Source organism: Salmo trutta, chromosome 37 (genome assembly GCF_901001165.1).
Source record: "Salmo trutta chromosome 37, fSalTru1.1, whole genome shotgun sequence".
In the NCBI taxonomy this organism is placed as follows: domain Eukaryota; kingdom Metazoa; phylum Chordata; class Actinopteri; order Salmoniformes; family Salmonidae; genus Salmo; species Salmo trutta.
Genome location: NC_042993.1, coordinates 14,567,479 through 14,587,733, shown reverse-complemented (window position 1 = coordinate 14,587,733; position 20,255 = coordinate 14,567,479). Strand labels below are relative to the sequence as shown.

At 41.1% G+C, this 20,255-nt stretch overlaps 1 protein-coding gene across 1 annotated transcript in view; it reads right to left on the bottom strand.

Annotated features, from left to right (window-relative positions):
• Positions 1-1,167: 1,167 nt before the first annotated feature.
• Positions 1,168-20,255, bottom strand: part of LOC115176415 (cytochrome b5 reductase 4) — a 30,131-nt gene continuing 11,043 nt past the window's right edge. Inside the window, exons 11-16 of the mRNA XM_029736448.1 lie at positions 19,850-19,990; positions 18,806-18,961; positions 4,901-5,051; positions 4,436-4,522; positions 3,819-3,980; positions 1,168-3,359 (exon numbers count right to left, since the gene is read on the bottom strand). Of these exons, the coding sequence (XP_029592308.1) occupies positions 3,305-3,359; positions 3,819-3,980; positions 4,436-4,522; positions 4,901-5,051; positions 18,806-18,961; positions 19,850-19,990 (752 nt within the window). The 3' untranslated portion in view covers positions 1,168-3,304. The remainder of the gene's footprint in view (positions 3,360-3,818; positions 3,981-4,435; positions 4,523-4,900; positions 5,052-18,805; positions 18,962-19,849; positions 19,991-20,255) is intronic.

Sequence of the window (20,255 nt, the reverse complement as noted above, 5' to 3'; positions counted from 1 at the left end):
ATTGCTTTACACATTGCATCAGCAGAGAATTAGCCTACAAGGTTGTCGCCTGTAACAGTGATAAAAACACATTTTATATAAATTAGTTCTAAAAAAAGAATGTGAAGCACATATAACACAAAAAAAGATAGGATATATAGTATATTGATAAGATAAATAGGATATTGATAGGCTATTGATAGGATATGAAGGATATTGATAGGATATGCAGGATACTGATAGGATTTGCAGGATACTGATAGTATATTGATGATATGAATCAACAGACTCATTTGTATTTTCTTTCACCTATACAGTGAATGGAGGCTTGGAATGCCCAAGCCAGATCAAGCTATGCAGCAGCAGGTATTAGAGGTGGTGACGGTGAGTAATGTTAGTGGTGGTGGTGTCAGACAACAGATAGTGAGTGCCACTCCAGTCTCAAGCACCACTCTCAGTGTGTCAGGTACTGGTACTCTCCTCACCTCCTACACAATTCCCCTCAGTTTTCAGTCATTCATAGAGCTGCTGCTGCTAGACTGGATAGGGGCTTTCTCGCCTGTCTGGAACAACATGCTATTTGCACTACATGTCATATCAGTAAAACCAAATTCACAGAAATTCATCTGTAATGCCATTACAACAGATGTAGATATCAATGTGACCTCACCTCTCCATTATTTCCCTTGAAAGTACCCCGTGTACAACTTAGAACATGCCCTCGCCCTGCGAAGCCACCTCCCCCTCCAATGATGCTAACCACTTAGAATTCCTAATGGCAAAGCTATTACTCTCCCGTTGACAGACTCGCTCTCTACACCCCCTCCTGAAGGTAGATACCGTAAAGCTCACTGAGAATCAGAGCCAGACGAAGTGTTTTTCATCTATGGTGACCTTTGATTTTCCATCTGCCAAGACATGCAATTTCATCGTATTGCCTAGTGGGTGGGGAATCTTTACTCCTATAGGGAAGGACTGGCCACCAACATGATGCCATTTACTAAGATAACACTGTGTGTGTAGACGGTCCGGAGAGAGAAGAGAAACAGACAGAGAGTGAAGTCAGACAGACTGCAGGGTGTATTTTTCCTTGGATAATTACAGCTTTGCATATGTGTCTTTCAGTGTAAGTCTTTAAAATCCTATACTTCCTGGTGTGGATGTGAAATCATTCCCCTGCACATTTGATTTGCTTCTTCTTTAAGGTGAAGGATTTAATGAATGAATTTACTGTAGTACATTTCAGCCAGAAACAACTGAACACAAAACAACCAGGGCTCTGAATCTAAACACAACAAAACTGTTTAGTGCATCTTTGAATTTGCTTCAGGACAGCTCATATGACTAACATGTTAGTTATAATGTGAATGATGTACAAAGCTGGATATGCATTAAAAGAGATGTGGTTAGATCAAGATTAGATGAGCTACAAAACCAAGTGAAGCTCAATTTCTTTAAAAACCAGAACCCAATACATTTCAGTCAATGTTTCACCGGTCAAAAACTGGTACTTTCATCAAGTACTTTTCATCCATAGAAGCTTTACTGTTATAGTATTGCACGTAGCATGGCCATGTGTGTTACGTTGACAGGTGTGATCTTTAAAATGGTTATGTTCAGTGGTAAGAAATGCTGCAATTCATTTTGTGTGAAAATGACCATGACATTATGTACTTTGATGTTATTAAAAAGTAAATGCCACGCAGGATAAGGTTTTTAAATGGCACTTTCCATACGATCTACAGAGAACAAATTAGAGAAAAATAAACTGTGAAAAGGCCAAGATCGCATACATTCATGAACATCCTTTCTAGATACCAATGTCCAATATAGAAGATTCTTCCTCCAAAACGACATTTCATGAAAATACAACTTCAATTTCATGGACATTTTGTTCCATTTTCAGACTCAGTAATGACGTCTGAAAGGATACATCTAAAGAGGCAGATGGACTGACTGCAGCTGGAAACAGCCAGATAAGAGCTCCTCTTATTAGGTTAAGAGGAGCTACATCTTACCAGAGGGAGCACTCATAGCATAGAACAACTCTGCAGGATTGACATAGTTCGGTCTGGCAGTTTGATGTTCCACGAGGAGAAATCACGACAGTTGGTGCCTTACCAACCTCATGTATTTCACAAGAGTGAGAAAGAGTAAAGGACGCATGGTCAGGGTTCCCGGAAGCATTTTACAATCATTTAACTGCATCAAACATCAAGCACTTAATCAGATCACTGTGGGCTTGAGGTATTAATGAATTAAATACATATAGTAAAAAATATCATTTCATTAATTAAATACATTTACGTAAGTGTGTTATGTAATGTATTCCCATTGGTATTCCCCACCTACTGTGAGTACTACAACATCAACGAGAGAGAGAAAAAGAGAGAGAAAAAGAGAGAGAAAAAGAGAGAGAAAAAGAGAAGAGAAGAGGAAAGAGAGATTGTAAATGTACTGATACTGAAGACTGGTCTGCTTAACCATCAGTCTCTCACAAACAGAACCACAGGCTGCAGAACAGACCAGATGCAACAGCAGCACAGCCAAAACAACTAGCTGAATAATAATAACTCTCTGTAGGAGGATGTCTCATATGCCAACAGCAGGTTGGAAATTCTCATTACTTCTTCAACAAAAGGAAGATGTAATGATCGGAACTAAATATTAAACACTCACAAAGTCCTGCTTTTTGGGGGGGGAGCGACAGCAAAAATAACATCACAATGTAGTAGATGTGTGGGACTGTGAGATAGATTGAGATACAGTATGTAAGACATGGTAGTGACCTCTCATAAACAACCCCAGACCTCTCTCTCTCTCTCGTCAGAGCAGAGGAGTGTACAAGGACAGGACAGTTCAAAGAGTTCTGGTACAGAGAGAGACGGACAGTGAGCTGATGATGTTGACCTGAGGGTTCAGTGCTGCTGGGTAATTGGCCATTCATCCTTTGTGTGTGATTCACCAGCTCAGAGAGCCCAGCGGTCACGTCCTTGGCGTCCAGAGAGAATGACTGGCCATCCGTGTTTCAAAGCACCAGAGAGAGTGAGACAGAGACACACAGAGAGAGGGGGAGACAGAGCTGCTAACCACAGGAGTCAGGTCCATCAGCTCAGTCTACAGTGCATAGAAAGACATTGTTCCAAAAAAACACATTGGCCGGCAGCCTAATAACATCTCTTCTCTCCCACACTATCTCACAAATTGTGTCTCCTTTCTCTCAAACACACACACTTCTCTCTCACTCACACACACGTTGTTCTCTCAAAGTCCCGTTGGCACCTCAGGCTGTAAGGTTGAGATATGTCAGGTCTGAGACTGACACTCAGCCCTGGAACGCATGAATCTCCTCTTCACTGAAACAATGCTCTCTCACCAACCTGAGAAAGAGAGGAGGGAGATTAATTGAGGAGGAAGGTGAGAAACAAGGAGAAGGTGAGAGGGGGAGTCAGACAAAGCCTAAAGGGGTGAAATGTTATCCAATGTTATACAAGTTAACTTCCTTGCACTACATAGCCTGAAATAGCTTGAATCTACTAAATCAACATTAACAAAAACAGCATGGCCTCTATATTTAGAAATGTTTTTCCTTTTTTTACGCCTTTATTTAACTAGGCAAGTCAGTTAAGAACAAATTCTTATTTACAATGACGGCCTAGGAACAGTGGGTTAACTGCCTTGTTCAGGGGCAGAATGACAGATAGATGTTTACCTTTTCAGCTCGGGGATTCGATCTTGCAACATTTCGGTTACTAGTCCAACGCTCTAACCACTAGGCTACCTGCCGCCCGGCTAAATGCCTAACTGGAGTGTGTAGAGGGGTGTGGAGTGTCACTCACCCCACAGTCAGCTCGGTGAAGGCTGAGGGGCCACACACACACACAAAGACCTTTGACCCCTCAGGCCTAACCAGGAAGTCAGTCAGCATGGAGGCCTCAACCCGCCCCTTCCTGCCTGTCCACTCATCACACGGCTCTGACAGAATATACTCCACCTGGAACCTGGAACCATAGATTAGAGCAGAACAGAACCCATCACACGGCTCTGACAGATCATACTCCACCTGGAACCATAGAATGTAACAAACGAATGCATCTTCTGCCTTACCAATTGACAGACGGATCATCAGAACACACTGTACACTGAGTGAGCATAGAGATCAAGAGAGAGAACATTCTCTGCCTAGCCTAGCAGCAAGACGACATGTACAGTAACATGTATGTGTTAATGCTGCTTCACAGGTAATGGTTCACATGAGAATCTAGTCAATATGGTAATGATGGGGAGTGTTCACACACCATGAAGACATACAATCAGACATCTGGAGCGGGTAACACACACACACACACACACACACACACACACACACACCACAGAGGGTCAGTCTTGCTGACATTAACGCAGCCAGCCTTATAATGACCACCTTCAATATGAATACACAGTGCAACACACACACCTCTCATCTTCAGCAGCGAGGCCGTCCAGTTCAGAGTGCCACAGGATGTCTCTTTCCTGTCTGCTGAAGAACATCAGCTTGGTTTTCCTAGAACACACACAGATCTAACGCCATCAGAACAACCTTGTCCTTTACAATGTATACACATCCTCAGAAAGAGAACAGTGACAGCCTTGTCCTTTACAATGTATACACATCCTCAGAAAGAGAACAGTGACAGCCTTGCAATAGCACAGCAGTCAGAGTACAGCCTCCTTAGTTTCTATTCAGTCATAAGTGGAAAGGAAATACGATGCATAACATATCTGAAAGAACAGGATCAACAATACAGAAGTATATTTGATAGGATAGAATACTTTCCATACTGCTTACACCTATCCAAGTTTCATATCTACATGAAGTGCTTAGGGGGGAGGGGCTATACTAGGGGCTGTTTCTGGGTGGAGCCATGACAGTGTATTTCACCTGAGTGAGTGCAGGTCCTGGAGGGCCAATCGGATCACCCGAGCCATCGGCGTGAACCCCGTGCCGGCTGCTAACAGGTAGAGGTGAGTGACCTCACGCAGGAGGCGGAAACTGAACGGACCATCTGGGCTGCTGACAGACAGGTGGTCACCTAGGCAACCAGGGAAGAGGAGAGAAGGAAACCCATTAAGCTGAGAAACCACACAAACAGAAGAATAAGCAAAAACAGAGAATACATTAAAAAAAAATAGACTACAAATCAGGATAGCTTGAATAATGAAAACAGAACACAGTGTCTGTTGATTTCCTCTTTCATGATGTTTCTGTTTGTACTGTTGATAAGGGAATTTATATGTTTAAAGGTAATGACTAAACAATTCCACCCTGAAACGTAATTATGACATTATGTAACATATATAATGAATAATTAGACAAACGTAACTATTAGTAATTTTATTACATTCTGTAACATGTATAATGAATTAGAATGATAAACTTCAGTCTAATAAGGTTTGGTCGAGACAAGTAGAAATGTGTGTGTGGCTAAGAAAATACTAAGAACAATTAAACTGTGTATGACCTGACCTGGCTAGAACTCTGAGAAACTTACGGCAGGAAAGGGAGTCCCATCAAGCTCCCTCTAATCTCGGGGGAATGGAACTGCCAGCTTGGTAGCGATAAACAGTGGTGAGAACTATGGGGAAGGATACATCCCACCTACTGTTCGTGTGTATGTATGTGCGTAGGCTATCTACTGTTTGTGTGTAGGTATGTGCGTAAGTAGGGAGGGAGTGAGTTATAAAACAACATGTTCTTTGTATTTTGACTTTAGAACGTTTTCGTGAATAAACTTTACGGACCTTTTGCATAAGCTGAGTCTTTGCCTAATTATTATTAAACCCAGGGTCTTACAAACCTCGGGGATTGGTCAAAGCTTATTGATTGTTAGTTATTATCATCGGGATTGAAAATTCTCGTGACAGCTTGGTCATTCGAGCCAGATCTCAATATCTTTTTCTGTCGTTCCATGGAGACACTGAAACCGTGCACGGGTGGATGAAATATCCGTAGATTAAAGACCTGGCCCCTTTCTGAGGGTTCTTTACAGGCCGGTGGTGAACTGGTATGCGACAGAAATGGTGACGAGATCCAACCAACATTGAAACCTCAGCTGCAAAAAATAAGGTCAGTGCTTTTTATTCATGGGTATAGGGGATAATATCTGTATGATCGCATTAAATGAAGTAAATTATTTTTATGTACTCTGGGAGTTAGACGCTAAAATATCACTCGGAGTTTATATCTGGTGACCTGTCTTTTGAATTTTGTGTAAAATGTTTTAAAGGGAACCAAGTATTCTGTGCAAATGGAAGATAGGAATTGAGTATAAATTCAACCAGGAGTAAGGGGGGTCCGTAATGACTCCAGATATCTGTGGCCACTACCAATATAAACTAGCTAAATGGTGAGACCTAAAACGTAAAACTGGTTAAAAGACATTGGCACAAAAACGTAAATTGGAAGGCGAAATATAATAATAGAATTATGAGAGAGGTCAGAGACATGATTATATTAATATAGGTCGCCTGTCTAAATACGCTTAGAAGGGGATAGGCAGATCTTTCGGAGGCGCACACCTAGGTCTGATTATCCAGTGAAGGAGGGAAGCCTAATATAGCGGGGTGACAAGGAACAACTGAAAAATGGGCTGCTAACTAGGACCTTACACACCCTGGGTAATAGCTTATAGTTGTATATGTGTGAGACCTAATGTCCGATCGAAAGACACCTCTATAGATAAAGTTTCAAGAAAGGAAAAGCACACACATAGGAGGGACATACACATAGATTGTGAGAAGAATCAGAGTTTAACCTCTTACACAAGCGGAACCCCTAGCCAACAGCCAATGGGATCGCATGGCACGAAATACAAAAACAACTAAAATACCACAATTCAATTTTCTCAAACATACGACTATTTTACACCATTTTAAAGATAAACCTCTCCTGAATCCAACCACGTTGTCCGATTTCAAAAAGGCTTTACAGCGAAAGCAAAACATTAGATTATGTTAGGAGGCTGTAATATCCGTAGGTTAAAGACCTGGCCCCTTTCTGAGGGTTCTTTACAGGCCGGTGGTGAACTGGTATGCGACAGAAATGGTGACGAGATCCAACCAACATTGAAACACAGCCATTTTCCAAACAAGCATTATGTCAATAAAACCCAAAACACAGCTAAATGAAGCACTAACCTTTGATGATCTTCATCAGATGACACTCCTAGGACATTATGTTGTACAATACATGTATGTTTTGTTCAATCAAGTATCATATTTATATCCAAAAACAGCTTTTTACATTGGCGCGTGATGTTCAGAAAATGTATTCCCACCAAAAACTTCCAGTGAATTTACAAAAATACTCATCATAAACGTTGACAAAATACATAATTATTTTAAGAATTATAGATACAGAACTCCTTTATGCAATTGCTGTGTCAGATTTTAAAATAGCTTTTCGGCGAAAGCACATTTTTCAATATTCTGAGTACATAGCTCGCCATCACGGTGAGCTATTCAGACACCCGCCAAGTTCGGGGCAACCTAAACTCAGAATTAGTATTAGAAATATTGTATTACCTTTGCTGACCTTCGTCAGAATGCACTCCCAGGACTGCTGCTTCCACAAGAAATGTTGTTTTTGTTCGAAATAATCCATAGTTATGTCCATATACCTCCGTTTGTTCGTGCGTTCAGGTCACTATCCAAAGGGTAACACGCGAGCGCATATCGAGACACAAAAAGTCAAAATGTTCCATTACCGTACTTAGAAGCATGTCAAACGCTGTTTAAAATACATTTTATGGTATTTTTAACGTAAAATTGCGATAATATTCCAACTGGACAATAGTGTATTCATTCAAGGAGAAAAAGAAAAAACAGCGTGCTCGCGGGAACGCGCATATCCAATCTCTTTGTCCTCAGGCAGACCACTCAGTAACTGAGCTCCTATACTCTGCCCAAAGACAGGAGAAGGCTCAATCCACTTTCTGAAGGCTTTAGACAGCCAATGGAAGCCTTAGAAAGTGCAACGTAACAGCACAGATACTGTAGTTTCGAAAGGGACTAGAAACAAGAACTACATTTCTCAGATCCTACACTTCCTGGTTGACTTTTTCTCAGGTTTTTGCCTGCCATATGAGTTCTGTTATACTCACAGACACCATTCAAACAGTTTTAGAAACTTCAGAGTGTTTTCTATCCAAATCTACTAATAATGCATATTCTCATTTCTGGGCAAGAGTAGTAACCAGTTTAGATCAGGTACGTTTTTTCATCCGGCCGTGAAAATACTGCCCCCTATCCATATCAGGTTAAAAAGCACAAACATAGAAAGTTTTGAACGAGGATAAGAAGATAATTATTTACGTGTGAGATAGATATATTGATCAGTCAAAAGTCATAAGGAATAACAAAAAATAAGTAGAACTTGTGGTTGTATACGTGTGAGACCTAAATAATATATCAGGATTCATACAAATAATTATTCTAAAATTCTAGGAGAGATTAACGGGAGGTATTTATCAACATAGGTTAAGGATAATAATGGTAGAAAGCACACACACATAGTGAGTAAAAGCACTTACACATAGATTGTGAGGAGAAGCATAATAACAACAATAGTAATTGAATAAACATGGGTAGTAAATCCTCTAAGGGGATTCCGGAATTAACCGGAGATGAGAGATATATGCAGGGCAAGGATAAAATAAATATCTATTTTGGCCCGAAATGGAGAAAAAAGTACTCATTTGATGGACGTTTAAATATAGAAAAACTGGAATTAATTATCAAACAGATACATAGGGTATGTGGGGACAACATTTACATTTACATTTAAGTCATTTAGCAGACGCTCTTATCCAGAGCGCAACAGGCAGAGGGGCTCGACACCACTCGTGTGTGGCTGGCTGAAGTTAAAAAGAGAGCGGAGTGAGCAAAGAAAAAGGTAGCTACTAAGGGGGAAGAATTAGGTAGCCAGGAACAGACAGAGAAGACTCCCACGGCTCCCACAGAGACACCATCTAAACCCAAATTAAACCCCTCCCTGGTAGAGGCGGGGAGGGAAAGTCCAGACGACGAGGTGGCGGTGATGAAACGGGGCAGCCAAACCCAGGGCCGCCCGTCCCGTCACTACCTCCCCCATATGCTGGTCCTCACGAAGCCGAGGGAGGGAGGGAGGAAGAGACACAGAAAGGAGGACAGGATTTGGCAACTTCATTGAGAAAGTGGATAGAGGTAGAGAAAGGGAGAAAGTCGAGAAAAGTGGACAGTCAAGAGAGAGGGGGAGATAGATGCTTTAACTGTCACAAACCGGGTCATTTTGCTAGAGATTGTGAGGCGCCGTGTAAACACTGCAATAAAGTAGGCCATAATCACCGAGACTGTAAAAAGAAAGAACAGAAAGGAGCAGAGCAGCTAATAGTAACTATCGGGGTAATTGTAGATAAGCATAAAGGAGGCTTTAAGGGAAAGGGACCTAAGAGAGAAGGGAAAAAAATGGACAGGATCAGACGATAGAAAGTGTTTTAATTGCGATAAAACAGGACATTTCGCCAGGGACTGTAAAACACCCTGCAAATACTGTAACAAAGTAGGACACAATCACCGAAACTGCAGACATAAGGGGAAAGGCAGGCATGACAATCGGGGTGGGAAGGGAGAGAAGAACAATAGGCGCCCACAGCCCGATTCAGAGGAGAAAGAAGAAGAAGATGAGGCGTGACTTGATCTAGAGGTAAGGCAGAACGTTGTTTGAGTAGGGGTTATATTTTTGCCTACTGGTAAGAATAGGTGAGTTAGTTGTGCTCGCTGGGTTATATTCGGTTGTAAGAGATTCAGGTCTGAATAGTTGAATCGTAAAAGTTTTGTGATAGTTTCTGATTATGGTTTCTTGGTTTTATTGTTTCGGTAACACCAGTGAATTTGAGCAGGAAGTTAATGTATTCTAATATTATAATCTGTTTCCATTACATGGAACAATGTCAGGTCATTAAAGTGAATTGCAGTTTGAGTTCATTTTTATTTTTACAGGGACAGTGCACATTAATCACAGTTGTGTGTGTCTAATGGCAGGGTATTCCAGACATGAGAAGCTCTCACACTGAAAGCAGATTGACTAAAGGTGCTTTTCCTTAAGGGAACTATACAGTCACCTCTCGTGGCGGACCTTGTGGATCTGCTGCCATAAGGTTTGGGTTTTCTGTTTAACAAAAGTACTGAGTGGAAGGGGAGCCCGGACATTTAGAATCTTGAATACAAGACATGCGTCAGTGTATTGCATAAGATTTTTCCAACTCAGGAGCTCATGCTTTCTGAGAATGTAACAGTGATTATAGATATTGGCCTTCATACCAAGCCTGTTTGCAGACAGACTGAATGGGTTTTAATGTTGTACAGCAAGCTTGGGCCAAACTAGTCAGGTAGTATGTTAAGGGGGGGAGTATCATAGATTTGAAGTACAGTTTGTTACCTCTTTGGTCAAACAATTTCATATGGTTTGGAAATTAGCTAGGTTGAAATTGGCTATTTTAGTTTCCTTTTTCATTTGCTTTTTAAAAGCGAGGTTGGAATCAAGTATGATGCCGTGGTACTTCAAATCTGATACCACCTGGAGCTCTTCCCCTGATACATAGACATCTGTCTCAGGGGCATCCGTTGTTTTCTTTGTAGTGAGTTCTTGTGAAGCTTGTTGTTTACTATTTGCATGCATTTATCACTGTATCATCTGCATACACTGGAACTTCAGACTCTGTAAAGACCGAAGGTGTGCCACGATATCTTAAAGGATATTTCCATTTTTCTTAGTGCCACGATATTTAAGCTGCCTCCTACTCAGACTCAGAAGGTAGGATAAGCATTTTATTAGTAGATTTGGATAGAAAACACTCTGAAGTTTCTAAAACTGTTTGAATGATGTCTGTGAGTATAACAGAACTCATATGGCAGGCAAAAACCTGAGAAAAATCCAACCTGGAAGTTGGACCTCAGAGGGTTTTACTCTTTTCAAATGAAGTTCTATCTAAAATACAGTGTCTGTGATGTCATGTTGCACTACCTAAGGCTTCCACTAGATGTCAACAGTCATTAGAACCTCGTTTGAGGCTTCTAGAATACAATTTGATTGAATAATACCCGGAAGATTATGTGGTCGACCTGGGGTCGTTGCCTTACCTTGCGCACGCACTCACGAAGGATTAGCCATTTTTCTTTTTCTTTTGTAATGAATCTGCTATTGTCCGGTTGGAATATTATCGCAATTCTACGATTATAACACCCTAAAGATTGATTGTGAACATGGTTTGACATGTTACTGCAAACGCTGAGGGAACTTTCTAACTTTTCATCGACGGTGGATAGATACATTTTGGAATGGGGATCTGGACCCGCCATCAAAACGGATTTATTTCGACATAAATGATGGACTTTATCGAACAAATGAACATTTCTTGTGGAAGTGGGAGACCTTCCGAGTGCATTCAGCCGAAGATCAGCAAAGGTAAGATAATATTTTTAACATATTTCAGCGTTTTGGGGATGCCGTGGCTGGACGGCTAACTGAATAGCATGGTGCTCAGTACTCAGAATATTGAACAATGTGCTTTCTACGTAAAGTTATTTTGAAATCTGACACAGCGGGTGCATAAAAGAGTACTGTATCTATAATTCTTAAAATAATTGTTATGTCAATGTTTATGATGAGTATTTTTGTAAATTCACCGGGAATTTTGGGGTGAATACATTTTCTGAACGTCACGCGCCAATGTAAAATGTTTTTTTTTTTATATAAATATGAACTTGATGGAACAAAAAATGCATGTATTGTCTAACATAATGTCCTAGGAGTGTCATCTGATGAAGACCGTCAAAGGTTAGTGCATAATTTTAGCTGGTTTTGTGCTTTTGGACGGCTAACCTTGCTTTGAAAATGGCTGTCCTTGCTAAGAAAATGGCTGTGTTGTTGTTTTTTGCTGTGGTTGTATCCTAACATAATCTAATGTTTTGCTTTCGCTGTAAAGCCTTTTTGAAATCGGACAACGTGGTTGGATTCAGGAGAGGTTTATCTTTCAAATAGTGTAAAATGTATGTATGTTTGAGAAAATTGAATTGTGGTATTTTAGTTGTTTTTGTATTTCGCGCCATGCGATCCCATTGGCTGTTGTCTAGGGGTTCCGCTGGCGGAACGGGGTTCCGCTAGCGGAATGTCTAGATGCAAGAGGTTAACGAAGATTCCCTATCCCGACCGTTCCTCACTGTGGGTGCTCCTAGAAGTGCGAGTATGGGGTGGTACCTAGCAGACCGACTAAGGGCAGGAGAGGGTTGGCGTTTCTTTGGGAATATTAGAAACTCTGAGCTACATCATAGTCTTGGTAATCTTTCTGATATATTCAGATCCACTACCTTCCGGTACTAGTTATATGACGCTGTTGTCATTGATAAGAAGTAAGAGATAAACTATATATTACACTGACCATCCAGGATGAGTGACTTACAGAAGAAGGAGTCAAAGAAGGTCAAGAAGTATGATTTAAGGTAAACATTAAATCATTTCCTAGGGAAGCAGACAACTGTACAGGGATTGGGTTGGCCAGATTGAAGTACTCGGCCAACCCACCTCGGTTCACTTTAACTCCTGATGAGTACCAGTGTTATAGATACAAGACTGGCACCGAGAACTTAGGTGATTTTAATGGCTGTAAGGCAATCGTTAATGTGACTGACTTAGGTTTGGAAGTACAGGAGAAAATTCTTAACCTCACAGCACCTATAACTGATGTATGGCTTGTACCAGCAAAGGACGTATACGATAGACAGCACCAAAAGGGTGGTTAGGAACTTGCGCCCCGGTGTTATTGGTCCAACCAGTTTGAGTTAGTCATCAGAGGCCAGTTATAGGAGGCTAAAGTAGGCACAGGAGGAGTTTTGACCAGGATGGGAGTAGCTTTGCCTAGATGGATGATATTGGCATCCCCAGGGAAGTTCCAGATGAATACAAAGCTATGAATCAAATAGGTGAAGGCTTTACCACTACGTTCTTTTGGTGGTTGACAATAAATAAAAATATGGATTGGATTAATGACATCTATTATAATCAACAGAGATTCATGAATGAAACCGGGGATGCAGTAAAGGGGTTCTCTGACCAATTATCCACCACCTCCCTCACGACCTGGCAAAATAGGCTGGCTCTCGATATGTTATTGGCAGAAAAGGACAGGGTAAGTAGAATGATAGTGGTTCATTGCTGTCCGTTTATTCCGAATAACACAGCTCCAGATGGATCAGTGACCAAGGCCCTGTCTGTTTTAACCACATTGGCTAATGAGTTAGCGGAGAACTCTGGGGTGGATACCTCACTGACTGGGTGGTTCGGTAGTATGTTTGGGAAATGGAACATTTTTGTAATTACCGTATTGTGGGCTGCTTTCACCTGTATGAGTGTGTTGGTGTTGTGTGGATGCTGTTTGATCCCATGTGTGAGAGGTTTAATCACCAGGACTCTAGAGAGATCGAGTGCGCAACAAATGATGAGGTATGGACCGGTTCCAAGCTCCGACCAGTAGGATGACACCTTCATGCCTCCAGGCCTAGTAGATGGCTCCGTTTCTTTTAACCACGAGGAGCCCGTCTTGGATGAGACTATCTTCAATGTTTAGACAGACTGTTCATTTAATGAAGATTATAATGAAAATCCTAAAAAGAAGAGTTATAATTGGATATAGGTCTAGAACAGTCAGTGAGGAGTATCTGACGTAAATACATGTATTGGTTTTGTTTGCTTTTGTATAACATTTATGATTCCATATGGCGATTGATGTATCAGTGTGTATTATTTAGTCATGGAGTGGATTGATAAGGGAATGTATATGTTTAAAGGTATTGACTAAACAATTCCACCCTGAAACGTAATTATGACATTATGTAACATATATAATGAATAATTAGACAAACGTAACTATTAGTAATTATTAGATTCTGTAACATGTATAATGAATTAGAATGATAAACTTCAGTCTAATAAGGTTTGGTCGAGACAAGTAGAAATGTGTGTGTGGCTAAGAAAATACTAAGAACAATTAAACTGTGTATGACCTGACCTGGCTAGTACTCTGAGAAACTTACGGCAGGAAAGGAAGTCCCATCAAGCTCCCTCTAATCTCGGGGGAATGGAACTGCCACTTTGGTAATGATAAACAGTGGTGAGAACTATGGGGAAGGATACATCCCACCTACTGTTCGTGTGTATGTATGTGCGTAGGCTATCTACTGTTTGTGTGTAGGTATGTGCGTAAGTAGGGAGGGAGTGAGTTAAAAAATGACATGTTCTTTGCATTTTGACTTTAGAACGTTTTCGTGAATAAACTTTACGGACCTTTCGCATAAGCTGAGACTTTGCCTAATTATTATTAAACCCAGGGTCTTATAAACCTCGGGGATTGGTCAAAGCTTATTGATTGTTAGTTATTATCATTGGGATTGAAAATTCTCGTGACAACTCTACAGCTAGTCTTCGTTGTAATGGAGAATGTTTTTCTTCTTTAACTGACTGACTGGGAAATAAACATCCTCCATCTGTCCCAATGTTGCAGCTGGGCCTGCATCGCCAGGCAACCACACACGCACACACATCACTCAACACTAGCATATTTTCAGGTAATGGGGGCCAGATGAGGACAATTACATTGCCTGAAGCCCTGTCAGTGAGCATAGTTTACACAGAAAGATAAAGAAAGAAGCCTCTATATTTCCTGTCCACTTCTGTGCAGATGGACTGGTAGGACAATTACTTTTCCAGGAAGAAGAAGGTCATGGATTTAGATATGTTTTGATTCCACTGTTAAGAGGACAAGACACAAGACAGAGGCCAGGAAATCTGATTCATTGGAGGTGGAAAGGAAAGATGGGTTATATTCTGGCACCCTGACTATGTAGAAGGCTGGACTCTGAGAAGGGGTCGGGAGGATAGATGAGATAAAACAACCTGTTTATGAGTTTTTAAATAGAAACTAATTACACCATCAATCCTGTTTGGGGGCTGAGCAATCTCCCCCTATAACTGATTTATCTGAATAGTGCCTGCTTCTGCTGATGTATGAATAAGAGAGGAGAGCGAGAGAGAGGAGAGAAAAGAGAAAGGGAGGTGACAAAATGATACAGGATGAGAGAGAGATGAGGAGAAAATATAGGGTCTAACTAGGGCTGTGACGATTATAGGATTTTAGGTAACGATTAATTGTCATGCAAATGACCACAGTTATTGTCATAATTGTCTTTTTTGTTGAAAAATGTTTTGAACTTGTAATGTATCTTTGAAAATGAGCTACGACTTACCTACTAAATACAACAGCATTGGTGACACCCCTATCTCAAAAACTAATGGTTTGGACTGCTTGGATCTTTTGGAAATGAAGCTTCTCCTCCCGACCGTGCCGTTCTGCTCGTAAAATGACTACCAAACGTACTCACTTCATGTAAAAATGCTATTATCTACTTGAACATAAAAGTTGATAATTGTCCATAATTGTTGGTTACATGATTATAATTGATAATTGTGCCAGCCTAACTACTTGTAACATCTAACATTTAATACTCAAAATACATAAATGAGACTAGAATTGCAAAGTGCTACTATTAATCATAACTATATCCCTAATCACAATGGTAAGAGTATAGTCCTCCCTGTGAATGTAAACTTCATAATCATGTTATTACTAATGGTCAGGTAAATGCAGTACCCTATCATAATCACAATCACTGCTTGTTTACTGCATTTTAAAGACTAAATGTCGTTAAAGGGTTTTTTATTTTAATCGACACACAGGAGTCAAGAACTTCTATCACCTAGTCTACTTGTGTACGCAGCAGCAAAACATGTAAATGAGTTTATGGTAAACAAAAGGTCATCTAATCAATCCTGGTTGGAAGAAAAATAACCTTCCATCTGGTTTCTGACGTGCTATTTTTTTTCTTCATGTTGTTGCCTACCTTGCTCACTTATCGGAGACATTAGTATTCCACAGCGTGGCTAAACCACCTACAGATTGACGTATGCTGCTGTACATCTCACACGCAAGCAATGAAAAAAACAAGTTTGTCAATTGATTTTGTGTACAGCCTACGTCTACACACAGCAAGGTTAAAGTAGGAGCCCGTTATAAAACAAATACACTTCACCTCTATATATGAATATTCCACTTACATATGAACACACAGCACATGAACACACACATACATTTACGCACACAGAAACAAATGCATGCACGCACACACAAACTACTCACTAACAACCTTATATTTCTTTACTTTACTCTTATTATTATCTATCCGAATGCCTAGTCACTTTACCTTGCCTTCAAGTATATCTCAACCTCAAGTAGCTCGTACCTCTGCACATTGATGTGGTACTCCCTGTATATAGCTCCACATTGATGTGGTACTCCCTGTATATAGCTCCACATTGATGTGGTACTCCCTGTATATAGCTCCACATTGATCTGGTACTCCCTGTACATAGCTCCACATTGATGTGGTACTCCCTGTACATAGCTCCACATTGATGTGGTACTCCCTGTATATAGCTCCACATTGATGTGGTACTCCCTGTATATAGCTCCACATTGATGTGGTACTCCCTGTATATAGCTCCACATTGATGTGGTACTCCCTGTATATAGCTCCACATTGATGTGGTACTCCCTGTATATAGCTCCACATTGATGTGGTACTCCCTGTATATAGCTCCACATTGATGTGGTACTCCCTGTATATAGCTCCACATTGATGTGGTACTCCCTGTATATAGCTCCACATTGATGTGGTACTCCCTGTATATAGCTCCACATTGATGTGGTACTCCCTGTATATAGCTCCACATTGATGTGGTACTCCCTGTATATAGCTCCACATTGATGTGGTACTCCCTGTACATAGCTCCACATTGATGTGGTACTCCCTGTATATAGCTCCACATTGATGTGGTACTCCCTGTATATAGCTCCACATTGATGTGGTACTCCCTGTATATAGCTCCACATTGATGTGGTACTCCCTGTATATAGCTCCACATTGATGTGGTACTCCCTGTATATAGCTCCACATTGATGTGGTACTCCCTGTATATAGCTCCACATTGATCTGGTACTCCCTGTACATAGCTCCACATTGATGTGGTACTCCCTGTACATAGCTCCACATTGATGTGGTACTCCCTGTACATAGCTCCACATTGATGTGGTACTCCCTGTACATAGCTCCACATTGATGTGGTACTCCCTGTACATAGCTCCACATTGATGTGGTACTCCCTGTACATAGCTCCACATTGATGTGGTACTCCCTGTACATAGCTCCACATTGATGTGGTACTCCCTGTATATAGCTCCACATTGATGTGGTACTCCCTGTACATAGCTCCACATTGATGTGGTACTCCCTGTATATAGCTCCACATTGATGTGGTACTCCCTGTATATAGCTCCACATTGATGTGGTACTCCCTGTATATAGCTCCACATTGATGTGGTACTCCCTGTATATAGCTCCACATTGATGTGGTACTCCCTGTATATAGCTCCACATTGATGTGGTACTCCCTGTATATAGCTCCACATTGATGTGGTACTCCCTGTATATAGCTCCACATTGATGTGGTACTCCCTGTATATAGCTCCACATTGATGTGGTACTCCCTGTATATAGCTCCACATTGATGTGGTACTCCCTGTACATAGCTCCACATTGATGTGGTACTCCCTGTACATAGCTCCACATTGATCTGGTACTCCCTGTACATAGCTCCACATTGATCTGGTACTCCCTGTACATAGCTCCACATTGATCTGGTACTCCCTGTATATACCTCTGCACATTGATCTGGTACTCCCTGTATATACCTCTGCACATTGATCTGGTACTCCCTGTATATACATCTGCACACTGATCTGGTACTCCCTGTATATACCTCTGCACACTGATCTGGTACTCCCTGTATATAGCTCTGCACATTGATCTGGTACTCCCTGTATAAAGCTCTACACAATGATGTGGTACTCCCTGTATATAGCTCCACATTGATGTGGTACTCCCTGTATATAGCTCCACATTGATGTGGTACTCCCTGTATATAGCTCCACATTGATGTGGTACTCCCTGTATATAGCTCCACATTGATGTGGTACTCCCTGTATATAGCTCCACATTGATGTGGTACTCCCTGTATATAGCTCCACATTGATGTGGTACTCCCTGTATATAGCTCCACATTGATGTGGTACTCCCTGTATATAGCTCCACATTGATGTGGTACTCCCTGTATATAGCTCCACATTGATGTGGTACTCCCTGTATATAGCTCCACATTGATGTGGTACTCCCTGTATATAGCTCCACATTGATGTGGTACTCCCTGTATATAGCTCCACATTGATGTGGTACTCCCTGTATATAGCTCCACATTGATGTGGTACTCCCTGTACATAGCTCCACATTGATGTGGTACTCCCTGTATATAGCTCCACATTGATGTGGTACTCCCTGTACATAGCTCCACATTGATGTGGTACTCCCTGTATATAGCTCCACATTGATGTGGTACTCCCTGTATATAGCTCCACATTGATGTGGTACTCCCTGTATATAGCTCCATTCTTGTGTGTTTTATTTGATTCCTCTTTTGATCGTTACTATTTAAAACTATATATCTAATAATTCAACTCTGCATCTTTGGAAATGGTTCGGAATTTCAATGTAACGTCTACACCAGTTGTATTCGGTGTATGTGATAAATAACATTTGAACAACCCACAGCTGTAACAGTGAGGTTTACTGGGGGCCTCAGACTTACCGATGTTGAGGTTGTTTAGGTGTGGAGTCAACACTCCATCTGGGTAGACTTTGATCATGAGGAAGATGTCAGTTGCTGCAGTCCCCTGTGTGGAGTCCAGTGTAGCTGCTACCAGTGTTTCCTCGACTGGCGTGTAGGGCTTCACCACCTCACTGTCTACACATATAGCATTAGCAATGAATTACATGTGATGCTATGGGATTAGCGGTAGCCCAGATATAGTGTTAGTCAACTGTCTACACATTTCATGAGGCTTGTTTTTCTCTGGAGGCCAGGAAGGAGCTGGTACGATGTACATTACTGGTGGTTTTAGATTTTAGTGATGTTATATATATGCAGGCTCAACCACTACCCTGAGAGCAATTGATTCAGTATAGCATGCGGCCCTCAGGTTCATTAACAATCAAAAACATTTAACACATCATTGTGATCTCTACAGCGCCGTTGGCTGGTCGTCATTGACCTTGCGTAGGCTTAAACACTGGTATACACTGATTTATAAGGATATTGGGTAAAATGCCACTTTATCTCTGTTCTTTTTTAATAAGATCAGTTACGGTCACATTCTCAATTGCTTTTAACAGTACCAAGAATTAAAACAGGTCATGGTAGGAATAGTTTTAGTTACTCAGCTCTGTGGTCCTGGAATTCTCTCCTGAACATTTAAAAATGTGATGATATAGTCACGTTGGTAGAGTTTAAACACTTGGTCGATGTAAATATCATAGAAGCGTGTAATTGTCTTTAGAACAGCTGGTTTTCAGTTACGACATTTGTGTATTTTTACGTAATAGTTGTACTGTATGTGTCTATAGTTTTGTTCAATGTTGTTTTGTCTGAAACGTTGCTGCTGCTGTTGGACCAGACCTCTCTTGAAAAATTGATTTTATCTCAATGAGAAAAACCTTTATAAATAAAGGTTAAATATTTTTTTTTATGTAGCATAGCATAAGCACGAGCAATGGACCGCATGGGCTGCTTTGGGATTAGCGCTTGTTGAGATGTAGCGTTAGCATTAGCATGGCTCTATAGGCTAGGCCTTACCTTGGATGAGGGACTTGAGGTAGATGTGTTTCCCAACCGGCACGTGCATGAGCGTCCCTAGAGGGAGTTGTAACCGGAACACCCAGGTGTCGTGTGTGACCGCTGTCTTAGAAACTAACATACACTCTCTGTAGAAGATCGCTACAGAGAGAGAGAGTGAATAACTAACATGTGATTTTGGTTAATAGGGGAATGTAATAAAATCAATTCAGAAGATAAGACAAATGGATAAACATCTCTTTGGATGTGTCTGAAATGTCATTCTGGCTCTTTCTTTCATCTTTTCTTGATTCCTGACTTCCTTTCTCCTTGCCTCATCAAAATGCATTGGAGGTGAAAGTCCAAGGTCCCTCCCCTCTTACATTCTCCTCCAAAGCGTTTTGAGAAGAAGGTGAGGAGTGAGGCT